The 26,433-nt window shown below is 39.8% G+C and overlaps 1 protein-coding gene across 3 annotated transcripts in view; it reads left to right on the top strand.

Moving 5' to 3' along the window:
- Positions 1-26,433, top strand: part of ALMS1 (ALMS1 centrosome and basal body associated protein) — a 95,451-nt gene that overhangs the window by 27,620 nt on the left and 41,398 nt on the right. For all 3 annotated transcript variants that reach the window (XM_067533585.1, XM_067533586.1, XM_067533584.1), the window contains exons 5-9: positions 2,280-2,439; positions 3,518-4,768; positions 7,299-7,429; positions 17,980-19,741; positions 20,833-20,958. In XM_067533585.1, coding sequence (XP_067389686.1) covers positions 2,280-2,439; positions 3,518-4,768; positions 7,299-7,429; positions 17,980-19,741; positions 20,833-20,958 — 3,430 coding nt within the window. The remainder of the gene's footprint in view (positions 1-2,279; positions 2,440-3,517; positions 4,769-7,298; positions 7,430-17,979; positions 19,742-20,832; positions 20,959-26,433) is intronic.

Here is a 26,433-nt window from a genome sequence, read left to right as displayed (position 1 = left end):
TCAGTTCCTCTCTCCACTTTGAATTCAGTGTCAGGAGGAGAGGAAGTTACTTAAGATAAATCTGATTCCTCATATATCACTGATCTGATAAAACCACTTGGAATAATGTAGAGCTGCAGACAAGGGATTAGACAAACATGAAATATTAAGACAACAGATTTACCAAAAGTTTTAATAACAAACCCTAACACAATTTCCTTCAAAAAGCTTTTATATTTTCTAAAGAACAAGTCCAAGCGATGGTCTTGCAGAAACTTTCCAGCAAACACAACAGGCATGCTATTGGTTCAGTGTAAGAATGGGGTTATCTCAAGGTCACTCTTTAGATTCAAACTGTTCTTGTTTGGTAGCATTGAAGTTCTTTCAAGAGGAACTGCTGCCTCTTCCCCCATTCACATTTGAGTCTGTTTTATTCATGTGCCCCTCAGGGAGAACTCCATTCACACCTTGAATATCTTGGGTTTTAATTAAGTTCTGTTTTAATAGCTGTATTTATTTATTCTTTGTTTAATCTGTCTTTCTAGTTTGTTTCCAAATTTAAAAATACGCATGTTTCAGTATGTATTATTTGTATTACAGTAGTGCCAGGGAGCCCCAGTTATGGAGCAGGACCCCATTGTGCTAGGCACTGTACAAACACAGAACAAAAAAATCTGTCCCTGTCCCATCAAGTTTACAGAGACATGATGCAGAATTATAAAACACATAGATTAAATAATCAAACACATAATTTCAAATATGACACTAAGAGAACCTTCTATCCCTTCAAAATCGATCTTCTCTCAATCCATCCGCTCAAAAATCTGAGTGAGTAGATGTAACTAGCAGTGTATCCAGAAGTTCAATAGACTGGAGCTCTGTCAGACCAAAAGGGGAGGCAAAATCTAGAGCTGAGAGCCCTCAGTGCTAGAACTTTGCCTTCAACATTGATATGTAAATCTAGAGACTGTTAGTTCAGGCATACCCATTGACAACTTTTTGGCTAATGCACCGGGAGAGGTGGTCACTAAAGCCTGGTCTATGCACAGTTGTTGTCCTCGTATAACTATTTTATTTACCAGTGTGATTTCTTTTAAAAAAAATCAAAATAGTTATACCAGGGCAACCCCTAGAGTGGATGCAGTTTATAACTGTATAAAAGTTCTTATACTAGTGTAGCTTGTTCTCATACAGGAAGGTGAATAAGCTGTGCTGGTATAACCATTTTTATACCAATATGACTATGCCCACATTAGCATGGATTGTACCAATTTAAGGGTATGTCTACACTGACGGTGGCAAAGTCGCCACCATCAGATCAACCTTTCTGGATCGATTGAGCGGTCAGTGAAGACCCGCTCAATCGATCCAGAAGTTGATGCTGTAAAACCATCCCCTCAAGTGGCGTAGCGCTACGTTGATGGGAACGCGGTTCCCATCGGCGCAGTGCAGTGAAGATGCCATGCAGAAGGGAAGCACAACAGTCAATGGGAGTTACGCAAGCTCTGCGTAGCTTGCGTAACTCCTGTCGCCTGCCGCCAAATTGCCAGGTAAGTGTAGACCAGGGCTAACTGTACAAGTATTGTTAAAGTGGTACAAGTTTTATATGTAGACAAGGCCTAAGATTATAAGATTTATAAACTTTAATCAATATTTTTAATTGCACACAGAAATGATTTAGTAACCAGGGCAGTCTTTGAGGTGTTGATGTAACATGCCCTCTGCAAGAAAGACTGCTAAGTAAGCTGGTAGCTGCATTCTGCACTACTGGCTGGGGTTTCCAAAATTATAGATGGAAAAGACCTGTTAGTTGTCTAGCCCACTCCTTGCCAGTGCAGACTTGTACCATATAATGCTTTCACAACTGCTTTGTCCAATAAGACATTTAAACAGTTCCAGCAATGGGGCATCCATCATTTTCCTTGGGAAACTGTTCCATGGTGCAGTTGGTGTTAAATGTTAAGGAATTTTTCCTGATAACCAGCCCAAGTATTAAGGGATTTTTGGAGGGAGAGATATGTTTAAAATTAGTGACATTTAAAGGAATACTATCAAAGGAAGGAGGCCTAAAATTAATACTGAGTGGAGGGATGACTTGACGTGCAATAAATTCAGTGGCCTGGGTTTGTTGTTGGTACATCCGCTGGAGAACAGGCTGAAACAAACTTTTCAGGGACAGGGGGACATTTAAAATAAAACTGTTTTGGAGATGGTGGTTGGGGTATGTTACATTTTGAATCCCCTTGAGTACCATATATATTTATTGCATTCCTTTTTTCATGTTCCCCCTTTTGTGTCAGGTGTATCTTCGTAATCTTGGCATTGATCAGTCACCTTCGGCTATACTGACTCCATTTGCACCCAGAGGACCAATCAGAGAAGTTGAATTTTCCCCATCAGAGCTCAGAACTTTGAAGGAATCCACTGACACGTTAACAAAACATGTTCAGCTATCTGAAGGTATGGAGAAAGGTGGAGGCATGCTGCAAGAATCTTCGAGAACAGAACACTTCATGCACTTGGTTACTTCTCCTCAGTGAGGGATGTTTTCATGCCAGTTACCTGCTTTCTGCCCCCAGTAGTTTTGAAGCTAGAGCTGTTCACAAAAATGTTACAAGGATATTTTTGTAATGGGACAAGTATATCTTTGTTTCTCTCTCCTTCTCAAACTTCTCTGGTGTAATGTGGTTCAAGGTGCAGGTAGATAACTGGGTATGACTATCTAAATATGACCAAGTCAATCCAGAGGCACAAAATTGGGCATATAGCCAGGAGTGAGTCCACGTCAACACACAAACTTTCCAAGACTAATAAATACATGAGTGCTATGACCTTACCAGATATTCAGACACTGGGGCAAATGAGAGCACATTCAACAAGGTCAAAGGCAACTTCCATAGCATGCCTTCACAGTGAATTGTTTGTTGAAATATATATTGCTGCTGGTTAGAAAATTGTATAAGCCTTTATGCAACATTTCCTCTTTGATCTGGCCTTCAGATCTCGTACCCAATTCAGGAAAGCAGTCCTGCAGTCTCTTTACAACTAATACTCTTCAGACCAACTTCTTGAAGGTCACTACTGCTTATCTTCCTAGAAGTCTCTGCATTGAGTTGATCTGTCTTTCTGAGCCAAGGTGGCTGGATGCAGTTCTCTCCCATGCATATATCTATCAGGCATTCTGTTTTTATTTTACATTTATTTATTAGAATCATGAGTGTTTCTCTACATGGATGTCAACTCTAACGCTGTGCAAAGAATGCACATCGAATCAGAATATCTCAGCACATAGAAACATTATGAACCTACATGTCCAGTTATTTGAAACAATTTCCCTAGTAAATATAATTCCTAGAAGTTTGTACAAAATGATCTAAAGGATTTATTTCAGTAAAGGAGCCATAGTATACAGGTTCTTATATGCTTTCTAGAATAACTGCTGATGCTGGTTTTTCAGAAAGCCTTTAGACGAAAGCATATATTTTACAGTGAAGTGAATGTTTCCTCTAACCCAGCATTTAATTTTTTTTTTCTGTAGGAGGTTCACTGTCTGCAGTTGACATTACGCAGATAAGCCTTAACTCTGGTACTTCCACTCTCAGCATGTCTATACCAATGGGTTCTGATGCTGGCCCTGATACTCCATTTCCCACTGAACTCTCACCTCAGTTCTCAAGATCTTCCAAAGACAAACAACTGAGTCAATGCAATATTGCCTACCACCACCTGGAGCTGCCTGCCTCACACCCCACCAAAAGCAGCTTAGAATCTTCGGCTGTCTCAAAATCTGTTGAAGTGAGCCAGGTACTGCATACAGTTCCAGCTGGTTCTGACTTTGAAGAGGATCACGCACTTGTTTCAAAACATGTTAAAAAGCTGATAAATAAATTTGAGGCAAGGGATATTGGCCTCAGCCTAGAGGAATTGTCCTCCCGTCCTTTGGCCGGAGATGCAGATGAAATGGATGTCAATGGAGAACCACTGTCTTCAAATGTAGATGCCTCTGTTAATGATTCAAACAAGGATCAAGGAAATGATTCCTTCATTGGATCCAGCACATTGAAAGAGATCCAGAAGCTTTTAGCAGAGGCAGAAAATATAGCTCTGACTCAGTTTGATCCTGTCCCTTCCTTTGCCCCCTTCCAAGAAGTCAGCGACTCTTCATCAGTGCCAATTGAAAAGGATGGTTCTGAAGATTCCAGATTAGTGAAGATTAGTCCAGCGCTTCAGAGAGTATTATCATGGGATGAGTCCTTGACCAGAAGAAACATGCAAGAAGATAGTTCACTGATGAAGACCCTAAATTCCCGCAGGCGCAGTTTAAAATGGGAAAGCTCTCTTGCTATTGATTTACCTACCAAGGAAGAAACTCTAGAAGAGATGACTAGACCAACAAAGCAGGGAGCTAAGGAAATGAGTGTGGTAGCAAAATCCATAGGGAGGTCAGAACCAGAGGGGTGCAGTAGTGCAACAGTAGATAAAAACCTGCATGCTCTCACGGCTGTTACAAAGAGTAATGCAAATAGGGAATCAAGCATTGAAAAGGTTTTAGAATTGCAGAATCCTTCTGCCACTGAGCCCTTAGGCAACATCACCAGTGACCTTGGAGACTTTCAGCATGTCTTGGCTAAAACTAGTGTAGAGGGAGATGGCATTCGAGAGAGCGATGACAGTAGCAGCATAGATTCACTAGCTGCCCGTGTCAAAAGTCTTCTGAAAAATGAATCTCCTGTGTTGCATGCAACAGAAATACTAAAAAGTGCAGAGGAAGAGGAGAGAAAAACTCGTGGTAAGAAACAAACCACTATCTAAATGGACTAAGTGTTCTCACGTCTTGCATAAAACCCCTGAATCCTTTGATGAATATAATAGAGGCTGCTTTAAAAATGCTTTTGGGATGCAGCAGATTGGTAATGGAATATTATGGAGCCTTTCATTTTGGTGTCACCGTTTTGAATTAGGCATTGGTTGTGGTGACTGAGTCTTTACACTCTGAGATTTAGGTGTCTTTGTCACAATTTGCACTAATTGGCACCTTTGTTGACAGTCTGGACAGAGAGGCCAAGGACTTAATGGCTATGAAGACTATTACTTTTTCACCCCTATAAAGGCCATTCCAGATCAGGATTGAGTTATACTGGCACAATGATGTGGGGAAGTTTGCATCAACTTTCCCTTGTGGGCACGTGAGACTTGTGTCCAGAGTTGTCAGTCTGCAGTCTTCTTACAGGTTAATAGCTTTGGACTCTGTCCCATCATAAAATAAACTATAATATTGCATAGATTTAAAATTGTATGCCAAACTCCATGTAATTAAAATGCTAAATTTGCCAGGTAAAACTGCCATATTAGTAATCTGCAGAGGAAGAAAGTCTTCCAAAACCAGTTGAAAATAGCCATGCATTTGCTATTGAGGTTACTTATCATGAGCTGAAAGTTAAAGGAAACTTTTTTACTGTTCCTGGAAATTGAAGTAATTAACTTTGAACACGTAAATGTTAAAATAATTCATAGACAACAGGAACTTGTTGATATTAGACCATTGGGCTGGATCAACGTAACTGGTGATCTGAACTCTTAACATAGAATCATAGGATTGTAGGGGACCTTGAGAGGTCTTTTACTCCGGTCCCCTGCAGTCAGGGCAGGCTCATGCATTATCTAGACCAGCGGTTCCCAACCTTTTCGAGTGTGTGGACCCATTTTCAACCTCCAAACATTTTGTGGACCACCACATGCTACTAGTTCTATTTGAAATTGTACATTTCCTTGGTGAAGATGTTGTTTTTTCTTTTTCACGGACCACCTGTAGTAGCCTCACGAACCGCCAGGGATCTGCAGACCACAGGGTGGGAACCGCTGATCTAGACCATCTCTGACAGGTGTCTGTCCAACCTTCTCCTAAAAATCTCTAATAACTGAAATTCCACAACCACCCTAGGCAATTTATTGCAGTGCTTAACTACCCTGACAGGAAGTTTTTCCTAATGTCCAACCTAAACCGTCCTTGCTGTGTTTTAAGCCCGTTGCCTCTTGTCCTATCCTCAGATGTTAATGAGAACAATTTTTTTCCCTCCTCCTTGTAACAACCTTTTATGTACTGGAAAACTGTTATGTCTCCCTTCAGTTGTCTCTTCTCCAGACTAAACAAAGCCAATTTTTTCAGTCTTCCCTCATAGGTCATGTTTTTTAGACTTTTAATCGTTTTTGTTGCTCTTCTCTGGACTTTCTCCAATTTGTCTACATCTTTCCTGAACTGTGACACACAGAACTAGACACGGTGCTCCAGTTGAGGCCTTATCAGTGCAGAGTAAAGCAGAAGAATGACTTATTGTGTCTTGCTTACAGCACTCCCGCTAATATATACCAGAATTATGCTTGCTTTTTTTGAAACAGTGTTACACTGTTGACTCATACTTAGCTTGTGATCCACTATGACCCCCAGATCCCTTTCCATAGCACATGGTTATTGATTCTGTATATCTTTAAAGAAGGCTATCTCACATGCCTCTTTTCTCTTTGTGTAGATATTCTTTGTGTCCTAGGTTAAAAGACATTTGGGGGGAAAATGTTATTTGACTCAGGATCTAGAGATGATTGTAATATGAGGATTAGGCAGTGGGTGCATGTGAAAGTGTATGGGAAAAGGGTAATATCCCTTAAAGGGATAGGCTGGAGTTTGCAGTCTGGGGATAAACAACAAGGCCCTGTCCTGGCCTCGGTGCTGAGTTATATAAACAGGAAGCAGAGCTGGGGGAAAGAGGGGAGAAGAAATCAGGCAGGCTGCACTGGGTTACAGTTGCTTCCTGAGACACCTGGAGACAAACCTGGCCTGTTTCTGAGATTTGGGTGTGAACTGTGTGTTTGGGAGCCCTGAACCTGGGCCTGATGAATTGATTGTTGTGATTCCTAGACTGAGAACTGTTTTATGTAATGATACAGTTGGGCTGTTGCCTTATTAAAAGGAACATAGCATGTAGTTAATGCATGTTGGCTTCCCTTTGCTCTGGGCTGTTAATGTGGAAGCTATTACTGTTCCACTTGGTAAAATTACATGCGGGGCCCACCTGCAGCATCACCTTGGGCTGCAAGGGAGTGCTTAGGGACTGCCTACACCTTTACAGTGTATCATTTAGGTAGATTGTCACTTACTGTCATCAGGGGTCATAATAGCCAATTTAAATTTAGTTCTATTTCTGATACTAATATCGGTTCCCTTGCAGTCCTGATAGTGTATAGCACACTTCTGTCTGTAAAATTAAAATGGCAACTAACATAAAGGGATTGGCTCTCTGTTATTTTCTGTTTTCTGTTCACAGCATGGGTGAAACTGAAGCTGACTGGCCAACTTCAGGGTTCCGTGCCAGATCTGAATGAAGAGGACAGGCAGAGAATAGATGAGATCAAGACAGAGCTGCTTTTGAGTGCCAAGAAATCTGTGTTAGCCAAGGTATAAAGGAGATGAGAGCTAATCTAGGGGAAATTTTGGAAGGGGACAAATGCTTCCGGACCCCCCACCCCCACTTTTTTTTTTGGTGTGGTGACTGTCTTGTGTCCACTGAGTCAGTGTCTTGTACAGTGGTATCTCACCACCAGTGATGATTTATCATATATGTGGTGGTGACATTTAATGAATTGTAATTCACCATGTAGCCTGAAATGTACAGGAAATACTGTGATAAATTTGATGATAACTTGCCATTTACTAAACTGTCACTGCTGGATATTATGTTCAAAACATTTCTGATTCATATAGTCCAGTATACTGCATCCTGACTGGAATTTATGAGTAACCCTGACATAGTATATTGTCACCAATCTGCCCTTGAATTCTATTTGTTCTCAGCGTTTGTCTGAATTAGTGTTAGCCATGCCACAAGGAACTTGGACTTCTGAGTGTCTGCCTCCGTGTCCAAGATCTTGAAGGATCATTTCATGGAGAATTTGCAAGCAAAAATGGATGAAAGTATGGATATATTTGTCTTTAAAACTAATACATCAGTTGGTGAGGTTTGCTTGTTGGCAGACTGGAGGAGGCCAGGATGTATGGGAATAGACAACAATTGACAAGTAGGGAGGGGCAGAGTTGGGGACAGTCTTTAAGGTGAGCACAAGGAGCTTTAATTTGAATCTGTGCTGATAACTTGTCTCTCACCTGCTGTGTCCACCAGGAGAGATCACATCTTTCAATAGTCTATGAAGGCATAGCTACAGTTACCTTATTCTGCTTTCTGTGAAATGTTCGTGGGTCTGAGACCTCCAGTAGAAAAGGGAGCAATGGGGAAAAAAAATCACACAGCTGATATCAAAATAATTGATTGTGTCCTAAACTAAAGAATGTCTTGGGTAATATTATCTAAAAATTTGTGTTATGATTAATTAACTATCAACAGTGAGGATAATGCAGAGGACATTAACTTGGAAAAGCTTGGTTTTCTGTTAACTGTGTTGAAGTTTTTCTGATTTTGGTATAAAATTTGTATGGAGAACCCGAAGAAATAAAATTCCAGACTTTCCCATAAATACAGATGAAAGAGGCCTCTCTATCTCAAACAAAGGTTAATAGGGGAATCGTGAAGATGTACAAAATAATTAGAGGGGACAAATGGATGGATGATAAAAGATCTGTTTACTATCATACATAAGCCCAAAGCTAGTGGTATTAGGTTGATTTCTTCAAAGCACTGATTCAGCAAAGCATTTAAGTACATACTTAAGTCCCAGCTTAAGTGCTTTGCTGAAATGTGCCTAAAACACTGGCATAGAAGGACAGTGTAGTTTTAAAAAAAAATCATATTTAACTCTGAAAAATTTTATCTGGTATTTCAAATAATGCTTAAAACTACTGTAACTGACAGATCAGAAAGACCAAATATTTTCTGTACTTTTTACTTTTATTTTATCCATTTGCAGCACTGTGTACAATCAGTTTCAGTTGCTTTCACTTCTAGTCAGTAAGTTGGTTTCCCCTATTGTTTGTGTGGATCCTTCATACAGAAACAGATAAGAGAGAAATAGTTTGTTTAAAAAAAAAAAAGAAAAGAGGACTGTGTGATTGTAAACCACAAAAAAAACCACATGCCTGGAACTTTCAGCTTGCTTTTTGAAATTGGCTAGATTTCATATTAACCATGTTCTCACTGGATATTTGCAGGCCTCTGTAAGATCATGAGTAAACCTATTGTAGGAAGGGATGTGTAATGATTTCCCCCTTCAATTTTTTCTGACTTGCATCTTGCAATGATCTTACTCTGACTGGGCAACAGCGTTCACAAACAGATTAAAAATAGTTTTAAAGTGTGAAAATGTTGGTGAAAATGACATAATTTTTTTTTGCTTTTTGCAATTCTAGAGCAGGGTTGTTTCCTTGCTGGCTTCAACGGTGGTGATTTGTTTGGGCGTTGTGTGTTTTGTTATCTTTTATTTGTTGTTTTTGCACAGGTCTAAATTTGATCTGTACATCTAAAAATGTATATTCATCCCAATGGTGGTACTAGGAGTAGGCAGCTTGTTCTCTGCACTCTGAATATCTTCTGCATTGTCAGAGATGCTGTTGCTGTATTAGAATGAGAAATACATATAAGTTGGTTTTGAAACAGAGAAACCAGTCTGGAGAGAAGGTTATAGAAGAGAAGTAAAAACAGGTTCTTTAAAAAGATAATGATTATTGTAGGAAAACCTGAAGGTCTGCAGGAAAAGTGTATGGAACCTAGAAAGCATAAAATATCTAGAGACAGTTAAACAGGACATTCTTTTATTTTGTCTAAATTTTCTTTCATTACATTAACATTCCCATTGCAAAGCTCTGTAAGCGGATGTTTACAATTTGGTAATAAAAATTCACTACAGCTAAAACTTTTTGCTAGGCATATTGTGCTTTAAAAGCAACGGCCTGAGTTGGGAATGGTACAGAGCTTCCCTGTCCTAGGAAGAACTCAGAGAGTCATAAAGCAACCTGGAGCTCTCCAATATGTCGGGAGAGTGTTCATACTTGTACCATCCTTTGAGTGTTGTGTGTATCAAACTGTGACCATGGCCTTGCATCCTCCCACAAACTTAGCTGTGGCTTGTGTCCCTAGGGATGGTAATAGGAAACAGTCTCTGTGTTTGGGAAAAAATAGGAACTGCAATTGTTGCTGGCTCCTATGATGCTTTCTGGGGGTACACAGGGTTGTGAGGCATTTCTTTACCACTTGCCCTTAGTGTAAGGAAGCCTTGCCTATGCCTTCTGGGATCAGCTCCCTAATTCCATGGGCAACACGAGCACTCCCCTCTAGGTCTGCAAAGGCCCCTCTGTCTCTGTACAACAGAGGTTGCAACCTTTCAGAAGTGGTGTGCCGAGTCCTCATTGATTTACTCTAATTTAAAGTGTTGGGTGCCAGAGCGCTGGGCCCAGATGATGTCATGTGGGAGAGAGGCAGGGCCAGGAGGGGGGAACAGCTACCGTGCGGCGCTGCTTTGGGCTGGGAGCAGTGTGGCTCTGGTCAGAGTGCCACTGGGCCCACATGAGAGAGAGGCGGCGCCAAGAGCCCTCCGTTAATTGAATTAGCAGTGCGAGTGCCAGTCAAAATCATCGCGCTATAGGTTACCGACCTCTGCTCTACAGGTTTGCACACCCCAACCCCTGAGCCTTCCAAGCTCTCCCTGGAGTGTCCAGCCCCTGTTCCACTGGACACTGTTAGTATTCACAGATCGGCTGCTTTCAAAGAAACAATACACCCCAGCTTATCAGTTCCACCTCAGATCACTGCTCTGGTTAACACAAAGCACTTATATATGTTTACAGAGAAATCAAGTAGAAGTTTCTGTAACCAATCAAAGATTCAAGTATTAGCGAGAAGTAATATTGGAAACAAATGGTTACATATAAAATAAAATCATAACATACATTCTAGAGCCTAGACTTAATAAACAAGGTACTTTCATATCTAATAAAATATTGCTCATCAGCACTTTACAGCCAGGCTGGCTGTGACCCTTCCTTCATGAGATGCAATATGCTGTCAACTTGCCTCTTTGGTGAAGGATCCTGTGTTTGTTTGCATTCCCTGACATACCAGCCTAATGCTTTGGTTTTAGTCATAACCAGAACAATCCCATATTTTTTTATTCACTGTATATTTTCTCTTGTAGATTTCATAATCTTTTGACTGGTATCAGTATGCAAATAGGCATCCTTTGTGAGACATACAGTATATAATAATCTTGTGGCCAAAGAGATAAGCGTCTGTAACCTCCTGTCTGAAAAGAACGTGTCATGGCAGTTGGTGACATGCCTTAGACAGGTTCTGTTCAGGCAGGGGGCAGTAGACGCTTGTCTCTGTCTGGTTGTCGTGTTGTGTGTCGCACAAGGTATGTCTATTTGCATATGAAATCATCAGATAATCAAGACTACAAAATCAACAGGAGATGGCGAAATCTACAGGAAGGAACACACAGCTGGAGGGTGTCCAGTTTATGAATGAAGATTAGAGACTTTTGATATATATGGGTTTGCAAAGAGATGTGCAGTATCCTTCATTTAGGCAACAAGCTGGCAGCATGTTCTGTCTGATGAAAAAAGGATCACAGCCAGTCCAGGCTGAAAAATGATGGAAGGACTTTAGGGTGAGGATTGCTTGATATGACATGAAAATATCTAGTTAAATAAGTCCAGGTTCTAGAAAGCTCTCATCCCCGTCCCATATTACCCGTAGTTTCCAAGCCACAGTCTGTACACAGTTTTTCCATTTGCAAATTGGTATGTTTGGCATATGTCTCTGGCTTATTCGCCTTTCCCTTTGTTCTATTTCCCTTACCCAAAATAAATAAATGGAAAAGTAACAAACTGTAACCTTTTTCTTTATCTGTTTCCAACCTTCTCAGTATTTATATTATCTGATATGTAAGTGTCTGGAGCATGACCCTTGGCTAAACAGCAAACAGGGTATAGATCCTGTGACTATGCCACTGTGATGCTTCGCAGAGGTACCCAGATTTGTGAGGCACCTCACTACCACCTGCCCTTAGCATGATGAAGCCAGGTCTGTGCCTGCTGGGGGTCAGCACCCCAAGCCCATTGGCCACAAGTAATGTAAGCACTTCCCTCTAGGTGTATGCAGGCCCTGCTCTCGCTACAGGTTAGTAATAGGCATGCCCCAACCTCTGAGTGTTTCCCTAGAGATTCCAGCCCCTGTTTCACTGGACACTCACAGTATTCACAGATCTGCTGCTTCCTAAGAAATGATACACCCTGTCTTACCAGTTCTATCACAGATCACCGCTTCACTTTACACACCACTCTTAGATATGTTTATAAAGAAATGAAGCATAAGTTTATATAACAAATCACAGAGATTGAAAAATTAGCAAGTAAAAGTAATGGAAACAAATAATTACGTATAAAGTAAAATCATAACATGCATTCTAGAGCCTAGACTTAATTAATTATATACTGTCATGTCTAATAAAATATTACTCACTAGTGCTTTACAGCCAGGATGGCGTTGACTCTTTTATGAGTTGCAACACGCTGTCAGCTTGCCTCTGCACTGAAGGATCCTGAGTATTTCTTTGCATCCTGATATATCAGACTAATCCTTTGATATTAGTCATAAACACTCTCCGCTGTTTTCCCCCTCTGCAGATTTTGCGATGTTTTGACTATCTAGCTCAGTATGCAAATAGGCATCCATTGTGAGGCATACAACATTCAATACTCTCATGGCCAGACCAAGAGAGAGAGTGTCTGTTACCTCGGACATGTTTCTTTCAGCAAGAGGTATGTCACCTCCTGGTGACCTTCCTTAACTCCCGGACCTTGAGAATATATTTTTTAGAATAGATACATAATTCCATAAATATTATCCATGCATACATTTCACAATGATTATAACGACCAGTGGGTTCTTGGCTCTCAGTAGAGACCTCACACACAACCCTTTGGTGAACTATTACCCACATATCTGCTCCAGGGGATCCTTCTAAAACCCTGTGCCATCCCCTTTTTCCTCTGCCAGTTGACACCAAGTGGTCCCTGGATCACAATAGATAACTCTCCCACACTATAAACCAGATTGTGGGTGCCCACGGGTGGTGTGGGGGAGGTAATTTAAAAAATCAATATAGCAGTTTTAGGTTTATACTAGGAGAGTTTCTGGAACAATTTTCAAAATTTATCACTATTAAAAATGTTTGAAAGACACCATAGAAATGTGATTTTTAGGTTCTTATTCTGTAGAGCACTTAAGCATATCTTAAGTATAGTCTTCTATGGGATTTATGCATGTAGTTAAGCCCATTGCTGAATCTGGGCCAATATCTCCTTTGTTTTTCAAAATACACAGAGGTCAAGATTTATCTTTGAAAAGTGACTGTTTCCTTTGCAAAAATATTTTGTAACACATGAAACTTTATATGGATTTTTACAGCATGTGGTGGTTATGCTATAGGAATATGCATTTTGTTTAGGACCCCATCCTGCTGTCCTTACTTGGGCAAAACGCCTCTTGGACATTTAAAACTACCAAAATCCAGGGCATTCAGGGATAAGGTGGAAATTCTGGATTGTGGAGTAAATCCAAAGTTTGCTTTCCGTAAATTCAACCCTCTGAAGTTAGATTTGTTATGGTATGGTACTTGCTGCTCAGATTTTTGGACACAGTACTTAGGCACAGTGGGGAAGAGTTTATGAATTTCTGCTTTTAACTGTTTTCTTGCCTTTACTAGTTTAAGTTGGGCTGTCGTGGTGTTTTAATGTATCTTTAAAGGAATATCATTAACATAAAATTTAAAAATCCCTTTATTCATTACTAATAGCACTTCAAATTACTAAAATGGAAAATTTGAAAAATCTGATTTATATTCAAGCCAGTTTGTTGTAGTGCTGTGTTAATCACCATGTGTCTGAGTGCCTGTTTTTCACCATTTTGCTGTTTGTTTACTTGTTTGCATTTTGTTTAACTTGGGTGATGAAACTATACTGCTGATCAATTTGTTTCTGGTTCTCATGCTCTAGTATATGTTTGGGTTCACAATGCTGCAAGATGTTATCTAAATTGGGGGGAAAAACCATGGTTAACTTAAAATACTTCTATGGAAACATTTAATAAAACCATTTGTATTTATATTAGATTATAGATTTTGTAAATGATGAGGGCAAGATAAATTTTGGGCTGAATTAGTTCACACTATCTTTTATTTATTCATTTGCAAAGCGTGCATGCTCTGTAATATATTCTTAAATTTTGTCCTTGGTTAGTCAGTTAAAAATAACAGCAAAAACTTACTGTGATTAACTTGATTAATTTTTCCAACAGGTTAAGTGATTGCTGTGTAGGAAAAACCTATTCAGACATGCCATCTTATAATTGCATTTTTATTAAGGACAGTAAGAGGAAATTTAAAAAGGTTCTGTTGGGTTTTTGGTGCCTGGAGTTGTAGCGGAACCCTGGCATTCTTCTGTTTAAGGGGGGAGTCAGGGGAGCCTAAGAATCTTGTCTCTTCTAGATTTTTAAATTTCTTTGGTTAAACTGGTGCAAACCCTTTTAGTATGGCACACTAAAACTGATTTAGCCCTTACTTAAGTTGTTCAGTTTTGGTAAATTATTAACTTAAGCCAAAATAATAAAGGCAAAGGTTAAACTCATTTAAATGCATCTATCAGGTCTTTTTACCAGTTTGATTAGACTGACTTAAATCAACTTAAGTTTAATCACGTGTACTTTTCTAGCATAGATAATGCTTCAAAGGGCATGGTTTGGGAGAATGAAGCTATCTTGAAGGTTTTCTTGATCAAAATATTTCATTTCTAATGACATTTTGGATGTCAAAAATAAATTGTCCAGGTTTATCTGTTTAACTCATGGTTTACACAAGACCAGTTCCATTTTTCCTATTACTGGCTTTATTTGCTCATTCCTTTACTCTACTTGTTGCAGAAGTACTTGTTCAGACATCCACATGGTCTTGTACTAATGAAATAAAAGATTATATTTTCCCCAGTTGTACAGATCAGAAGATAAATTAACAAACTACTTAGATTTTCTTGGCCAAAACAGGACTATCTAAACTTTGTCCAGGTCAATAGTTTTGTTTCATATTAGCTCTTCACAGCATCAGTTGAAAGTGCATCAATTTTGAATGAATCCAAGTTAAAGGAATGCAAATACTGCTGGTATTTTAAAAATAATACACTTTTGTCCTTGTCAATGAAATTCTCTGTTTCTAAAGATATTGGACAGGGATTAAGGTTTTATGGAGAAAATATGAGCTCTAATGAGGCTGATGTAAAACTTGCTGATCAAAATGTATGTCTTGTGTGTTTCCAGTATGTGGTGATAATGGCACGGCCTCGGACGCTAATTTGTAACTAAAGATGATGGGATGAAGTGATGTAAGAGAGCGGTTTTCTAGCATGTTGTGTGGAGTGTGATTCATGCATCTCAGTGCTGTCTGCAATGGGGTTAAACAGTGTGGCCTCTCTTTAGTTAGCATACCCCTTTGACTGAGGGAATTTTAGACTACTAGTTGAGAATTTTCTGCATGCATCTGGGACTCTGGTGTTTGTTTACTTATCTATCGACTTGTTTGCAGTGTGATCTGCTCTGTACAGGTGTATTTTATTTCTAGTTTTTATTTTAAAGATGCCACCTGTTAGATCTGTCAGGTAAGCTGCTGCAGAAAATAACTGTTAGTGTTTGATACTCCTTCTCTAATAAGGATATTCTTGGGAACCTAGGTTTTTTCTCTTCTGTTAAACAAAACAAATCAACAAACCCTGCAAGAGATGCATTTCAAAACAAAAAGCCTGGTTTTGAGTGGTTATCCTTAGTAAGTCTGCACACACATTCACTACAATATAGGGATAAATGTAACATCTTAAAATGTCCTTTATTTATCTTGAGAGCTTGAAAGAGAGCCTGGTATGTTCAAGCCTTGTTTTGGCATACTTGTATATTCATTACTTAGTTCTGCATTACAGTAAACAAATTTGGCACAGTAACCAGAGATGGCTGTAGTACCTTTCAGATCTGTGTCAGCATATAGTGTACTTGGTGGTATGCAACCAGTCTGCGAAAGACTGTGCAGACAGACCAAGCTTCAGTTTGTTGTTTAAAAATTAAAGAGCAGATTATAGGGGAAAATACAGTCTGTACCCAAAGGAATTTACAATTGAAGGGCAAACTCCTGCCATTTAAATCAGTGGGAGTTTTGCTGTTTACTTCAGCTGCCAGTGCTAGCAAGATAGCACGCTAATAGACAGATGAAAGACAAGAGATCTGACAAACAGAACATCATGTGACCAGGAGAGAGCATCATCAGAAAGTAGGACAGCACTTTTTTTTCTGATTAATTGATGGGCTGTACCATGTTTTATTTAGTTTTTACCTGCCAAGGCAAGTCTGCTTTTGTTACCTGTTCTAAATTTATTGTGCAGTTGCGTATTGTGCCTGTTTTTTGCAGTGGTGGATTAAGTAATTCCTGTGCATAGTTTCAATGTTCATTTTAAATTTGCAAAGTGCTGTGGGATTAAAAGTGTTCTATAAGTGTAGGATCATTATCACAATTAACAGCAACTTTTATAAGCAATAAAAACATCAAAGGAAGTGGACTGCGTTTTCTGGGTTTTTTTTTCTGTTGTCTTTACTAGTTGTGGTTTAGAAATCCAAAGATTTATCCTCCGCTTCTCCACCATTACTCCGAATACAGTTAGCAAGCTGACCTGCCAGTTTTTGTAAAATAAAAGAATATTCCTATGGAATGCATATGCATATTTTAATGGGAAAAAAGATGAGGTATGTCTGGAGAGTGAAAAGTTGTTGCTAATTAATAGTTGCTTTTTTAAGCTCTTGATATTTTTTTAATTCTGTTTTAATTTTCTTGTCATAATAACATTAGCTAGCAGAAAGATCACTCTTGCAGATCTAATGCAATAGAAAAAAGAGTGGAACTAATGAGAATGAGAATTAAAATCACTGAACTTTAAAGATTTTTCTCATGTATCAGTTTAAAAAACAGCTTTTTGCTTTGTTTTTATCAGTAATTGAGACTTTCTTTGATTTGTCTATGAAGCATATGTGCACTTGGTTTCTACTCTGTTGGGGTGGAACAAGGGAGAATTTTTGTGAACCCACTTTTATTTCTTAGTCATTTTGTTATGCCATAGCTGTCACTCTGACAGCAATAGTGTCCTATAGTCTTCAAAATGGCACTATCCTTTCTGCTTTAAAGGGTTTTTGTTTGATAGCAAAGCGATTGGGTTTTTTGGAATGGTGAACTTGCCAGGTGCTTCTTTCAAGCTATTTGTTTTCATAGGACCCCAAATCTTAATTTAGTAGCCCTCGGGAGGCATGAGTGCTTGTAGATGGGACTGTATTGTTTCCTTTTCAGTGGAGGTGATGAAAGGAGCCTTCAGTAGCAAATTGTCTAAGGAGCAGAAGTATCCAGTCAGGTCCTAAGTAGCTGATGGCTCAACCATGTCAATATTTGTTATTTCGTAATGTCTAGACAGAACCCAGTTGAGGATCTGAGCCGTGATGTGCTAGACACAGTACAAACTGGGAGTAAAAAGACAGCTTCTAGGTTTATGACAAAATGGAACAGGGTGGATGAAACAATGAGCTGGTGGGGTGGGGAAGTGGGAGAGTAACATCACAGTGAATGAAGTGAGCAAGCTTTGTTTGACAAGTACTTACAGCTTGTCCCCTCCCTATCAATAAAATCTATATATTGTCTATTTTATTACAATAAAAACAAACCCTGAAGAATGCTATTAAAAATGTAAATTACAATGGTGGTGTTGTATACTGTGGCATTGAAACTTTACTGGCTGCTTTTCTGGCATACATGAAGACTAGTCTTGTTATGTTTACAGTCATATTAGCAGTTGTGTTCCAAAATGTGTGTATTTTCTGTGTAATGGCAAAAAATAGAGTTATTGTCAACTTTAGTCCTTACTTGAATTGTTAAATACTTATTGCACAATTTTTTTCAAGAATCTGTGTTTTTTTGCATTTGCAGGATCCATGGGGAAACAATTCAGAGGCTACCTCTAGTCACAACCATAGTCAGAGGCAGAAAACGGGACACTTCAAATCTCCAGTTAGCAAACAGTTGCAAATTGACAACCAGACACAAGATTTGAAACTTAATGAGCCTCCAGAGTCAAACACAAGACAGGTCACACCAACATATAGAAGTGAACCTGCTGATTATTCACCACTAGGTATTACACAGTTTAAAGCTTTGAATACCACCCAAACACACATCCACCATCAACTGCGGATGCTCACAGCTAATTCCTTTGATGCCAGCACTGAGCTTTGCACACCCTTGTGTAAAGATACGGGCAAATGTCTGATGGGATTGGTGGATGCTTCCAGTGCACCAACAGAAGAGGAAGCGCTTCTTTCATCTCAGAAGAAACTGTCTACAGAAAAGCCTTCAGGAGAAGTTGCCAAGCAAATTACTTCCATCACTTTTGCATCCCGTAAACGTTCCCAGTGTCCGTTACCTTCCACTGTCCTTAGTGCCTCTCTCAGTGAAGATACTCTTCATGATTTAATGCCTTTTGAAATTGGACCTATTAGCACTAAGGAGCAGGGACCCGGTAAGCAACAGGTGGAAAGTCCTAAATCATGTCCTTCAACAAGTCCAACAGCCACTTACTCACTTGATAATGATTTTAAGTTTAGTGCAGAGGAAGACAGGTTTCAACATGTGCCCATTGCTGTTGGCAAACTTGGAACTTACCAAGAAAAAGACATTTTATCAGATCAAGGATCTAAAACCACATACACGGACCAAGGACTCACCTTAGTAGCAGGTAGTGTTGAGGAAGCTGAACCTTCCACTCATGATGCTCTTGGATTAGGCAGACATAGCACCAGATTTTCTGGGGTTGATCATGATATTAAATTTAATCAAGAAGTAAGTATGTTTCATCAAACTCTTTCCATGAGTCCTCATCAGCAGGGAAAGACCAGTCTGTACAGCCAAGTTCCATTTGCAGATGGTTCAGAAGATCCAGTTAATAGCCTACGAATCCTTTTGCATAAAGACCACAGTAATTTGTTGGAAAAGGAGGATAAACTTTCTTCTGATATGTTCTCTGTCAGCCAGACAAATGTTGAGTCTGGCCATGCCAGTATGGTACATTGTTCCTCCCCAGATAAAACTTTAACCGCCATGCCTGTATCTCCTTCATCTCCAACCAGGAAAGCATTGTCTGGTGTCCACATAACTCTCTCCCCAAAACGTAATGATTCAGAACCGTTCAGTATATTGGACACTGAAGTTGAAACAAGATCTAATGACAGACTTAAGACTGAAGCTCCACCAATGTTTTTAAAGTCTTCCCCCAAAATTTTGTTAGATTCTGCTTCTAAGTTATTAACTGCTGAACCTATGCCAAAGGATCAAGGTTCCACATACTTCCCAAAGCCAATATCGTCACAAGATCCAAGACATATGTCTCTGGAAAGTTACCAGAGGGTACCATTCTCAAGGCAGGCTCACACCAGCGTTTTGGATTCACGTGGACATAATCTGCAGGATAACTTTAAGACCACAGTTTCTGCTCAAACTGGAAAGGTAACATCTGATGCCATAACTCAGATAACAACAGAAAGTCCTGGAAAGACAACATTTTCAGCAGAGATATATGTTAGTACTGAAGATAGTGAAACCAGTACCTTTGGGTCTTGTCACCAGAGGGCATGTGAAGTCCCCAATCTAGCTACTTCATCTCTGAACCACATTTCATCTTCCCACAGGCCACCTGGTAAGAAAATTAAAGTGTCTTCCATGAATCTACAATCTTTCCTTTTCCACACAACCTATCAAGTAAAATGTTTTGCTTCTTGTTCACTTAGTCTTACTGAGAGAAACAGAGTGGTTTTTTTTTTTTAAATGCACTTATTTTTAATATTGATATTTAAAATGATGCATATTAGAAATCATTAGGGTGCTTAAAGACTTACGGGTGGGCAAGTAACTAACCTGGTGTTACTCTGTGGGCAAAATAATTTATTTACATAGCTGTTGAGAGAGAATGTGGTAGTGGTGGTATATACCCCAGTAAAATTAGAACTCGTGGCAGATTAACTCACACTGGTGCAGAGCAGTGCAAATTGTACCTCTTTGAACCAGTGAATGCTGCTGCACATGACTGGTATATGGTGTATCATTCAGTTCCCATAATATTTCCTCTGTTCCAAACTGTGGGGGTCTCTCTCATTGAGGTGTGTGTAAAGTAACATCAGTCAATCATGTGCATATAGGCTGAGAAGAGATCAGATGCCTTCAATATATGAAGACCTCCAGCTCTGTTTAAATGGGAATACAAAAATATCTTTTCAGCTACTGGAACAATTGTTTATCTTCACTCTTAAGAAGCACTAAGTGCTCCAGCCCTGGCCACCTGCAGCAAACGGAATCCTCCAGTGGAGTTGCATCAAAACTGCACGTTATATTTGTTGACCTAAACACGGGCTGGTATCTGTAATGGCTTAGAAATTATTTCATTAGTTATTACTCACTGTGAGAAATGTTGGTATGTGAATGAGCTTTTTTATTTATTAAAGGCCTCAATAGTCACAAGTTTTATTAATCTTTAAGGAATATTATAAATGATTAAGCCATCTCTTCTAATTATTAGTAGGTCAGCTTTCTAACCAGCAGGTAGACTCCTTTCTGGTAATTCTTCTTAATGAGCATGTTCTCTAGGGGAATAGATTTTTTAATTTGCAATTTACTATCCAGCACATCTTCCAGGATCTGTTTGGGTCCTTATCCATGACCTCTGTTTTCTGCTTTATTACAGTATTAGACTTTGCTGATTTCTGTTAACTGCATTACTCTCCATTTCTTCAGATCAGCCTCTATTGCTGCCATATAAGCCTTCTGGAAGTTCTGAGATGTACTATGTTCCCCATCCAAAAAAAGGACCCAAAATATCTCCTGTCAGGTCAGAGACCACTATTGAGAGCTCTCACTCAGGTAATTACATTTCTCAAAACTTTTACAAAACTGAGCCAAATTCTATCCTGAGTTTGAATGCATGGCTTGGAGCTCTTGCTGTAGTCAATAGGACCAAATAATCCAATTGCAAAATGTCCCCATGAGTTAAACATGCAAATCTTGAGTAACTACTGATTTTATCTGGATTTAAATGGACCCAGATATCTGGCACATAAAATTTAAAAATGTCATAGAGTAGTTTTTAAACTAAGGACTGGGGGAAAGCTGACAGTGCAGAGGAGCACATGGTTCAGACAGACATCCTGTAGGAGAGGGTCTATTAATGGAGATTCTCTATATTCTAGTAAGGAGGAGAGGATGGAAGATTATAAAACACAGGTAGCATCTGATGAGAAACAGTCAAATGAAAAAGAGTCCCATTCACTAATATAACATAATGGCAGACAGCTAAAAAGTGACAGTTTTTAACGTGTTTATTTACAAATGCTAGACGTCTAAATACTAAGATGGGTGAACATGAGTGCCTCATATTTAATGAGGACATTGATATAATAGACATCACAGAAACTTGGTAGAAAGAGGACAATCAATGGGACACAGTAATACCAGGGAACAAAATATATCGGAAGGACAGAATAGGTCATACTGGTGGGGGAGTGGCACTGTATGTGAAAGAAAGAGTAGAGTCAGATGAAATAAAAACCTTAATTGAACCAAACTGTACCATAAAATCTCTATGGATAGTAACTCCATGCTTGACTAATAAGAATATAGCAGTAGGGATATACTGTCGACCACCTGACCAGAATGGTGATAGTGACTGAAATGCTCAGGGCTAAGAGAGGCTAAAATAAAAAATTCAATAATAATGGGAGATTTCAACTATCCCCATATTTACTGGGTACATGTCACCTCAGGACGGGATGCAGAAATAGTTTCTTGACATCTTAAATGACTGTTTCTTGGAGCAGCTAGTCCCGGAACTCACAAGAGGAGAAGCAATTCTTGATTTTGTCCTAAGTAGAGCACAGGATCTGGTCCAAGAGGTGAATATAGCTGAACCACTTAGTAATAGTGACCATAACATAATAAAATTTAACATCCCTGTGGGGGGGTTTAAGGAGGGGACGGGGACAGAGACAGATGCCAAAGCAACCCGCCTCAGTAGCATTTAATTTCAGAAAGGGGAATTACAGAAAAATGAGGAAGTTAGTTAAACAGAAATGAAAAGGTACAGTGCCAAAAATGCTATATGGAAATTTTTTAAAGACACTATAATAGAAGCTCAATTTAAATGTATACCCCAAATTAAAAAACATAAGAGAACCAAAAAAGTGCCACCGTGGCTAAACAACAAAGTAAAAGAAGCAGTTAGAGGCAAAAAGGCATCTTTTAAAAAGTGGAAGTTAAATCCCATTGAGGAAATTGGAAAGGAGCATAAACTCTGGCAAATGACGTGTAAAACTATAATTAGAAAGGCCAAAAAATAATTTGAAGAACAACTGACTAAAGACTCAAAAAAATAAAAACAAAGTACATCAGAAGCAGGAAGCCTGCTAAACAACTAGTGGGGCCACTGGACGATCAAGGTACTAAAGAAGCACTCCAGGAAAATAAAGCCATTGTGGAGAAACTTAATGAATTCTTTACATCGATCTTCACTGCTGAGGATGTGGGGGAAATTCACAAACCTGAGGCATTCTTTTTAGGTGACAAATCTGAGGAACCTGTCCCAGATTGAGGTGTCATTAGAGGAGGTTTTGGAACAAATTGATAAACAGTAATAAGTCACCAGAACCAAATGGTATCCACCCAAGAGTTCTGAAGGAACTCAAATGTGAAATTGCAGAACTACTAACTGTGGCTGTAACCTATCATTTAAATCAGCTTCTGTACCGGATGACTGGAGGATTGCTCATGTGACGCCAATTTTTAAAAAAGGTTCCAGAGGCGATCCTGGCAATTACAGGGTGATAGGCCTAACTTCAGTACCAGGCAAATTGGTTGAAACTATAGTAAAGAACAGAATTATCAGACACATAGATGAACACGATTTGTTGGGGAAGAGTCAAGGGAAATCATGCGTCACTCATCTACTAGAATTCTTTGAGGGGGTCAACAAGCATGTGTGGACAAGGGTGATCTAGTGGATATAGTGTACTTAGATTTTCAGAAAGCCTTTGACAAGGTCCCTCACCATAGGCTCTTAAACAAAGTAAGCAGTCATGGGATAAGAGGGAAGGTGTTCTCCTGGATCAGTTACTGGTTAAAAGATAGGAAACAAAGGATAGAAATAAATGGTCAGTATTCAGAATGGAGAGAGGTAAATAGTGGTGTCCCCCAGGGATCTGTACTGGGACCAATATTGTTCAACATATTCATAAATGATCTGGAAAAAGCAGTAAACAGCAAGATGGGAAAATTTGCAGATGATACAAAACTACTCAAGATAGTTAAGTCCAAAGCAGACTGTGAAGAGTTACAGAGGGATCTCACAAAACTGGGTTGAGTGGGCAACAAAATGGCAGTGTTGATAAATGCAAAGTAACACAGATTGGAAGACATAATCCCAGCTATACATATAAAATGATGGGGTATAAACTAGCTGTTACCACTCAAGAAAGAGGTCTTGGAGTCTTTGTGGATAGTTCTCTGAAAACATCCCCTCAATGTGCAGTGGCAGTCAAAAAAGCTATCAGAAAGTTTGGAATCATTAGGAAAGGGATAGATAATAAGACAGAAAATATCGTATTGCCTCTTTATAAATCCATGGTATGCTCACATCTTAAATATTGCGTGCAGATCTGGTCACCCTGTCTCAAAAAAGATATATTGGAATTGGAAAAGGTACAGAAAAAGGCAATAACAATTATTAGGGGCATGGAAAAGCTTCCATATGAGGAGAGATTATAAAGACTGGGACTTTTCAACTTAGAAACGTGACTACTAAGGGGGCATATGATAGAGGTCTATAAAATCATGACCGGTGTGGAGAAAATAAGTAAGGAAGTGTTATTTACTCCTCATAATAAAAGAACTAGAGGTCAGCAAAATAAATTAATAGGCAGCAGGTTTAAAATGGACAAAAGGAAGCATTTCTTCTCACGACACACAGTCAACCTGAGGAGTTCATTGACAGAGGATGTCATGAAGGCCAAGACTATAATAGGGTTAAAAAAAACAACTAGATAAGTTTATGTTGGATAGGTCCATCTATGGCTATTAGACAGGATGGGTAGGGAAAACCATGTTCTAACATGTCCCTAGCCTCTGTTTGCCAGAAGCTGTGAATGAGCGACAGGGTATGGATCACTTGATGATTACCTGTTCTATTCATTCCCTCTGAAGCACCTGACATTGGCCACTGTCAGAAGGTAGGATACTGGGCTAGTGGACCATTGGTCTGACCCAGTATGGCCATTCTTAAGTTCTTTACTCCATGTAAAGAATGGATAGAGAACTGGCTAGAGCATAGGGCTCAACAAGTAGTGATCAATAGCTCCATGTCTAGCTGGCAGCCAGTCACAAGCGGAGTGCCCCAGGGTTCGGTCCTGGGGCCGGTTTTGTTCAACATCTTCATCAATGATCTGGAGGATGGGGAAGATTGCACCCTCAGCAAGTTTGCAGATGACACTAAGCTGGGGGGAGTGGTAGATACCCTGGAAGATAGGGATGGGATACAGAAGGACGTAAACAAACTGGAGGATTGGGCCAAAAGAAATCTGATGAGGTTCAGCAAGGACAAGTGCAGAGTCCTGCACTTAGGACGGAAGAATCCCATACACAGCTACAGATTGGGGACCGATGAGCTAGGCAGCAGTTCTGCAGAAAAGGACCTGGGGCTAACAGTGGATAAGAAGCTGGATATGAGTCAGCAGTGTGCCCTGGTTGCCAAGAAGGCTAATAGCGTATTGGGCTGCATTAGTAGGAGCATTGCCAGTAGATCACGGGAAGTGATCATTCCCCTCTATTCGGCATTGGTGAGGCTGCATTTGGAGTATTGTGTCCAGTTTTGGGCCCCCCATTACAACAAGGATGTGGACAAGTTGGAGGGAGTCCAGCGGAGGGCAACAAAAATGATGAGGGGGCTGGAGCACAAGACTTATGAGGAGAGGCTGAGGGAACTAGACTTGCTTAGTCTGCAGAAGAGAAGAATGAGGGGGGATTTGATAGCAGCCTTTAACTACCTGAAAGGAGGTTCCAGGGAGGATGGAGCTAGGCTGTTCTCAGTGGTGGCAGACGACAGAACAAGGAGCAATGGTCTCAAGTTGCAGGGGAGGGAGGTCTAGGTTGGAGATTAGGAAAATGTTTTTCACTAGGAGGGTGGTGAAGCACTGGAATGGGTTACCTTGGGGGTGGTGGAATCTCCATCTTTAGAGGTTTTTAAGCTGCAGCTTGACAAAACCCTCGCAGGGATTATTTAGCTGAGGTTAGTCCTGCTCTGAGCAGGGGCTTGGACTAGATGACCTCCTGAGATCCCTTCCAACTCTATGATTCTATGTAATTATGAGTAGAATCTTGTGCCAGTATATTTATGCAACGTAAGTTTTTAACTTTATAATATAAAGATGTGACATCCTGGATTTGAGAGATATAGTCTACAATTCTCTAGTCAGAGACTTCATTACTTCTGTCTGTAGGAATTGAAAGGAAAAATGAATATGTGTTTCACACAACCTGAGAGATTTCTCCTCTTTCCACTTGGAATTGCTTTTTCATTTTGGCCTGTTTCATTTCTTCAGCAGTCCTCCCATCCATCCTGATTAGCCTCTTAAAATGTTCCTTTTCTCTTTAGCTTGTTATTGATGCCTTCTGAAGTGTAATGTGATACCATGTATTAAGGAAGGTACGTCAGAATAAATTGCAGTATTCAGAGTTTTTAGGTAGCCCCGAATTAGGTGATTTCAGATTAAAACTTGTTTTTTCTTGAAGTGGTTTATAGTTGGAATTTCAAAAACTGCTAGAGGAGTGGAAGAAGGAGAACAGTTCATCAGCATATCGTGCCCTCCTCTCTAAATATGGTTCTTCTTTGAGTTGTATTCTTATGGTTGCTCCACTGTAAGTGTCCCTATGGGTTCTCCGCTGTAATTGTGTCTGAGTCCCTGTTCTGCTGATGGGAGAATTTCTGTAACAGTGTCCGTTGGGCCTGCACATGTGCTGTCTCTCCTCGTGCTATGCCACGAAGCTAGTCAGTGCATGCAGGCTAACCATCCTTAGCTCCTTCTCAACCACCCCTGGCTAGAGACGGAGCCATTAGCAGTCTGTTAAGGCTCTTGTTCTTCTGTTTGTAGTTTGCAGTTAGATAGTTTCCCCAGTTCTGGTTATAGTTCTAGTTGTTATTTCTTTGTTTGTTTTCCACCCTTCAAAAAAAATAAAATCACAAAAGAACTTAATTTTTTCTTTCTGCCTTTTCCCCCTTAGTGGGGTATGCCCAGCTCCCCAGGCTTCAAGAAGTGCTGCACTTGCAACAAGGCGATCCCGGTTGCGGGTAAG

This window comes from Emydura macquarii, unplaced genomic scaffold, assembly GCF_026122565.2.
Source record: "Emydura macquarii macquarii isolate MOO-44397 ecotype Brisbane River unplaced genomic scaffold, CSIRO-AGI_Emac_v2 contig_3345, whole genome shotgun sequence".
Taxonomy (NCBI): domain Eukaryota; kingdom Metazoa; phylum Chordata; order Testudines; family Chelidae; genus Emydura; species Emydura macquarii.
This window is presented reverse-complemented; position numbering and strand designations above follow the sequence as displayed.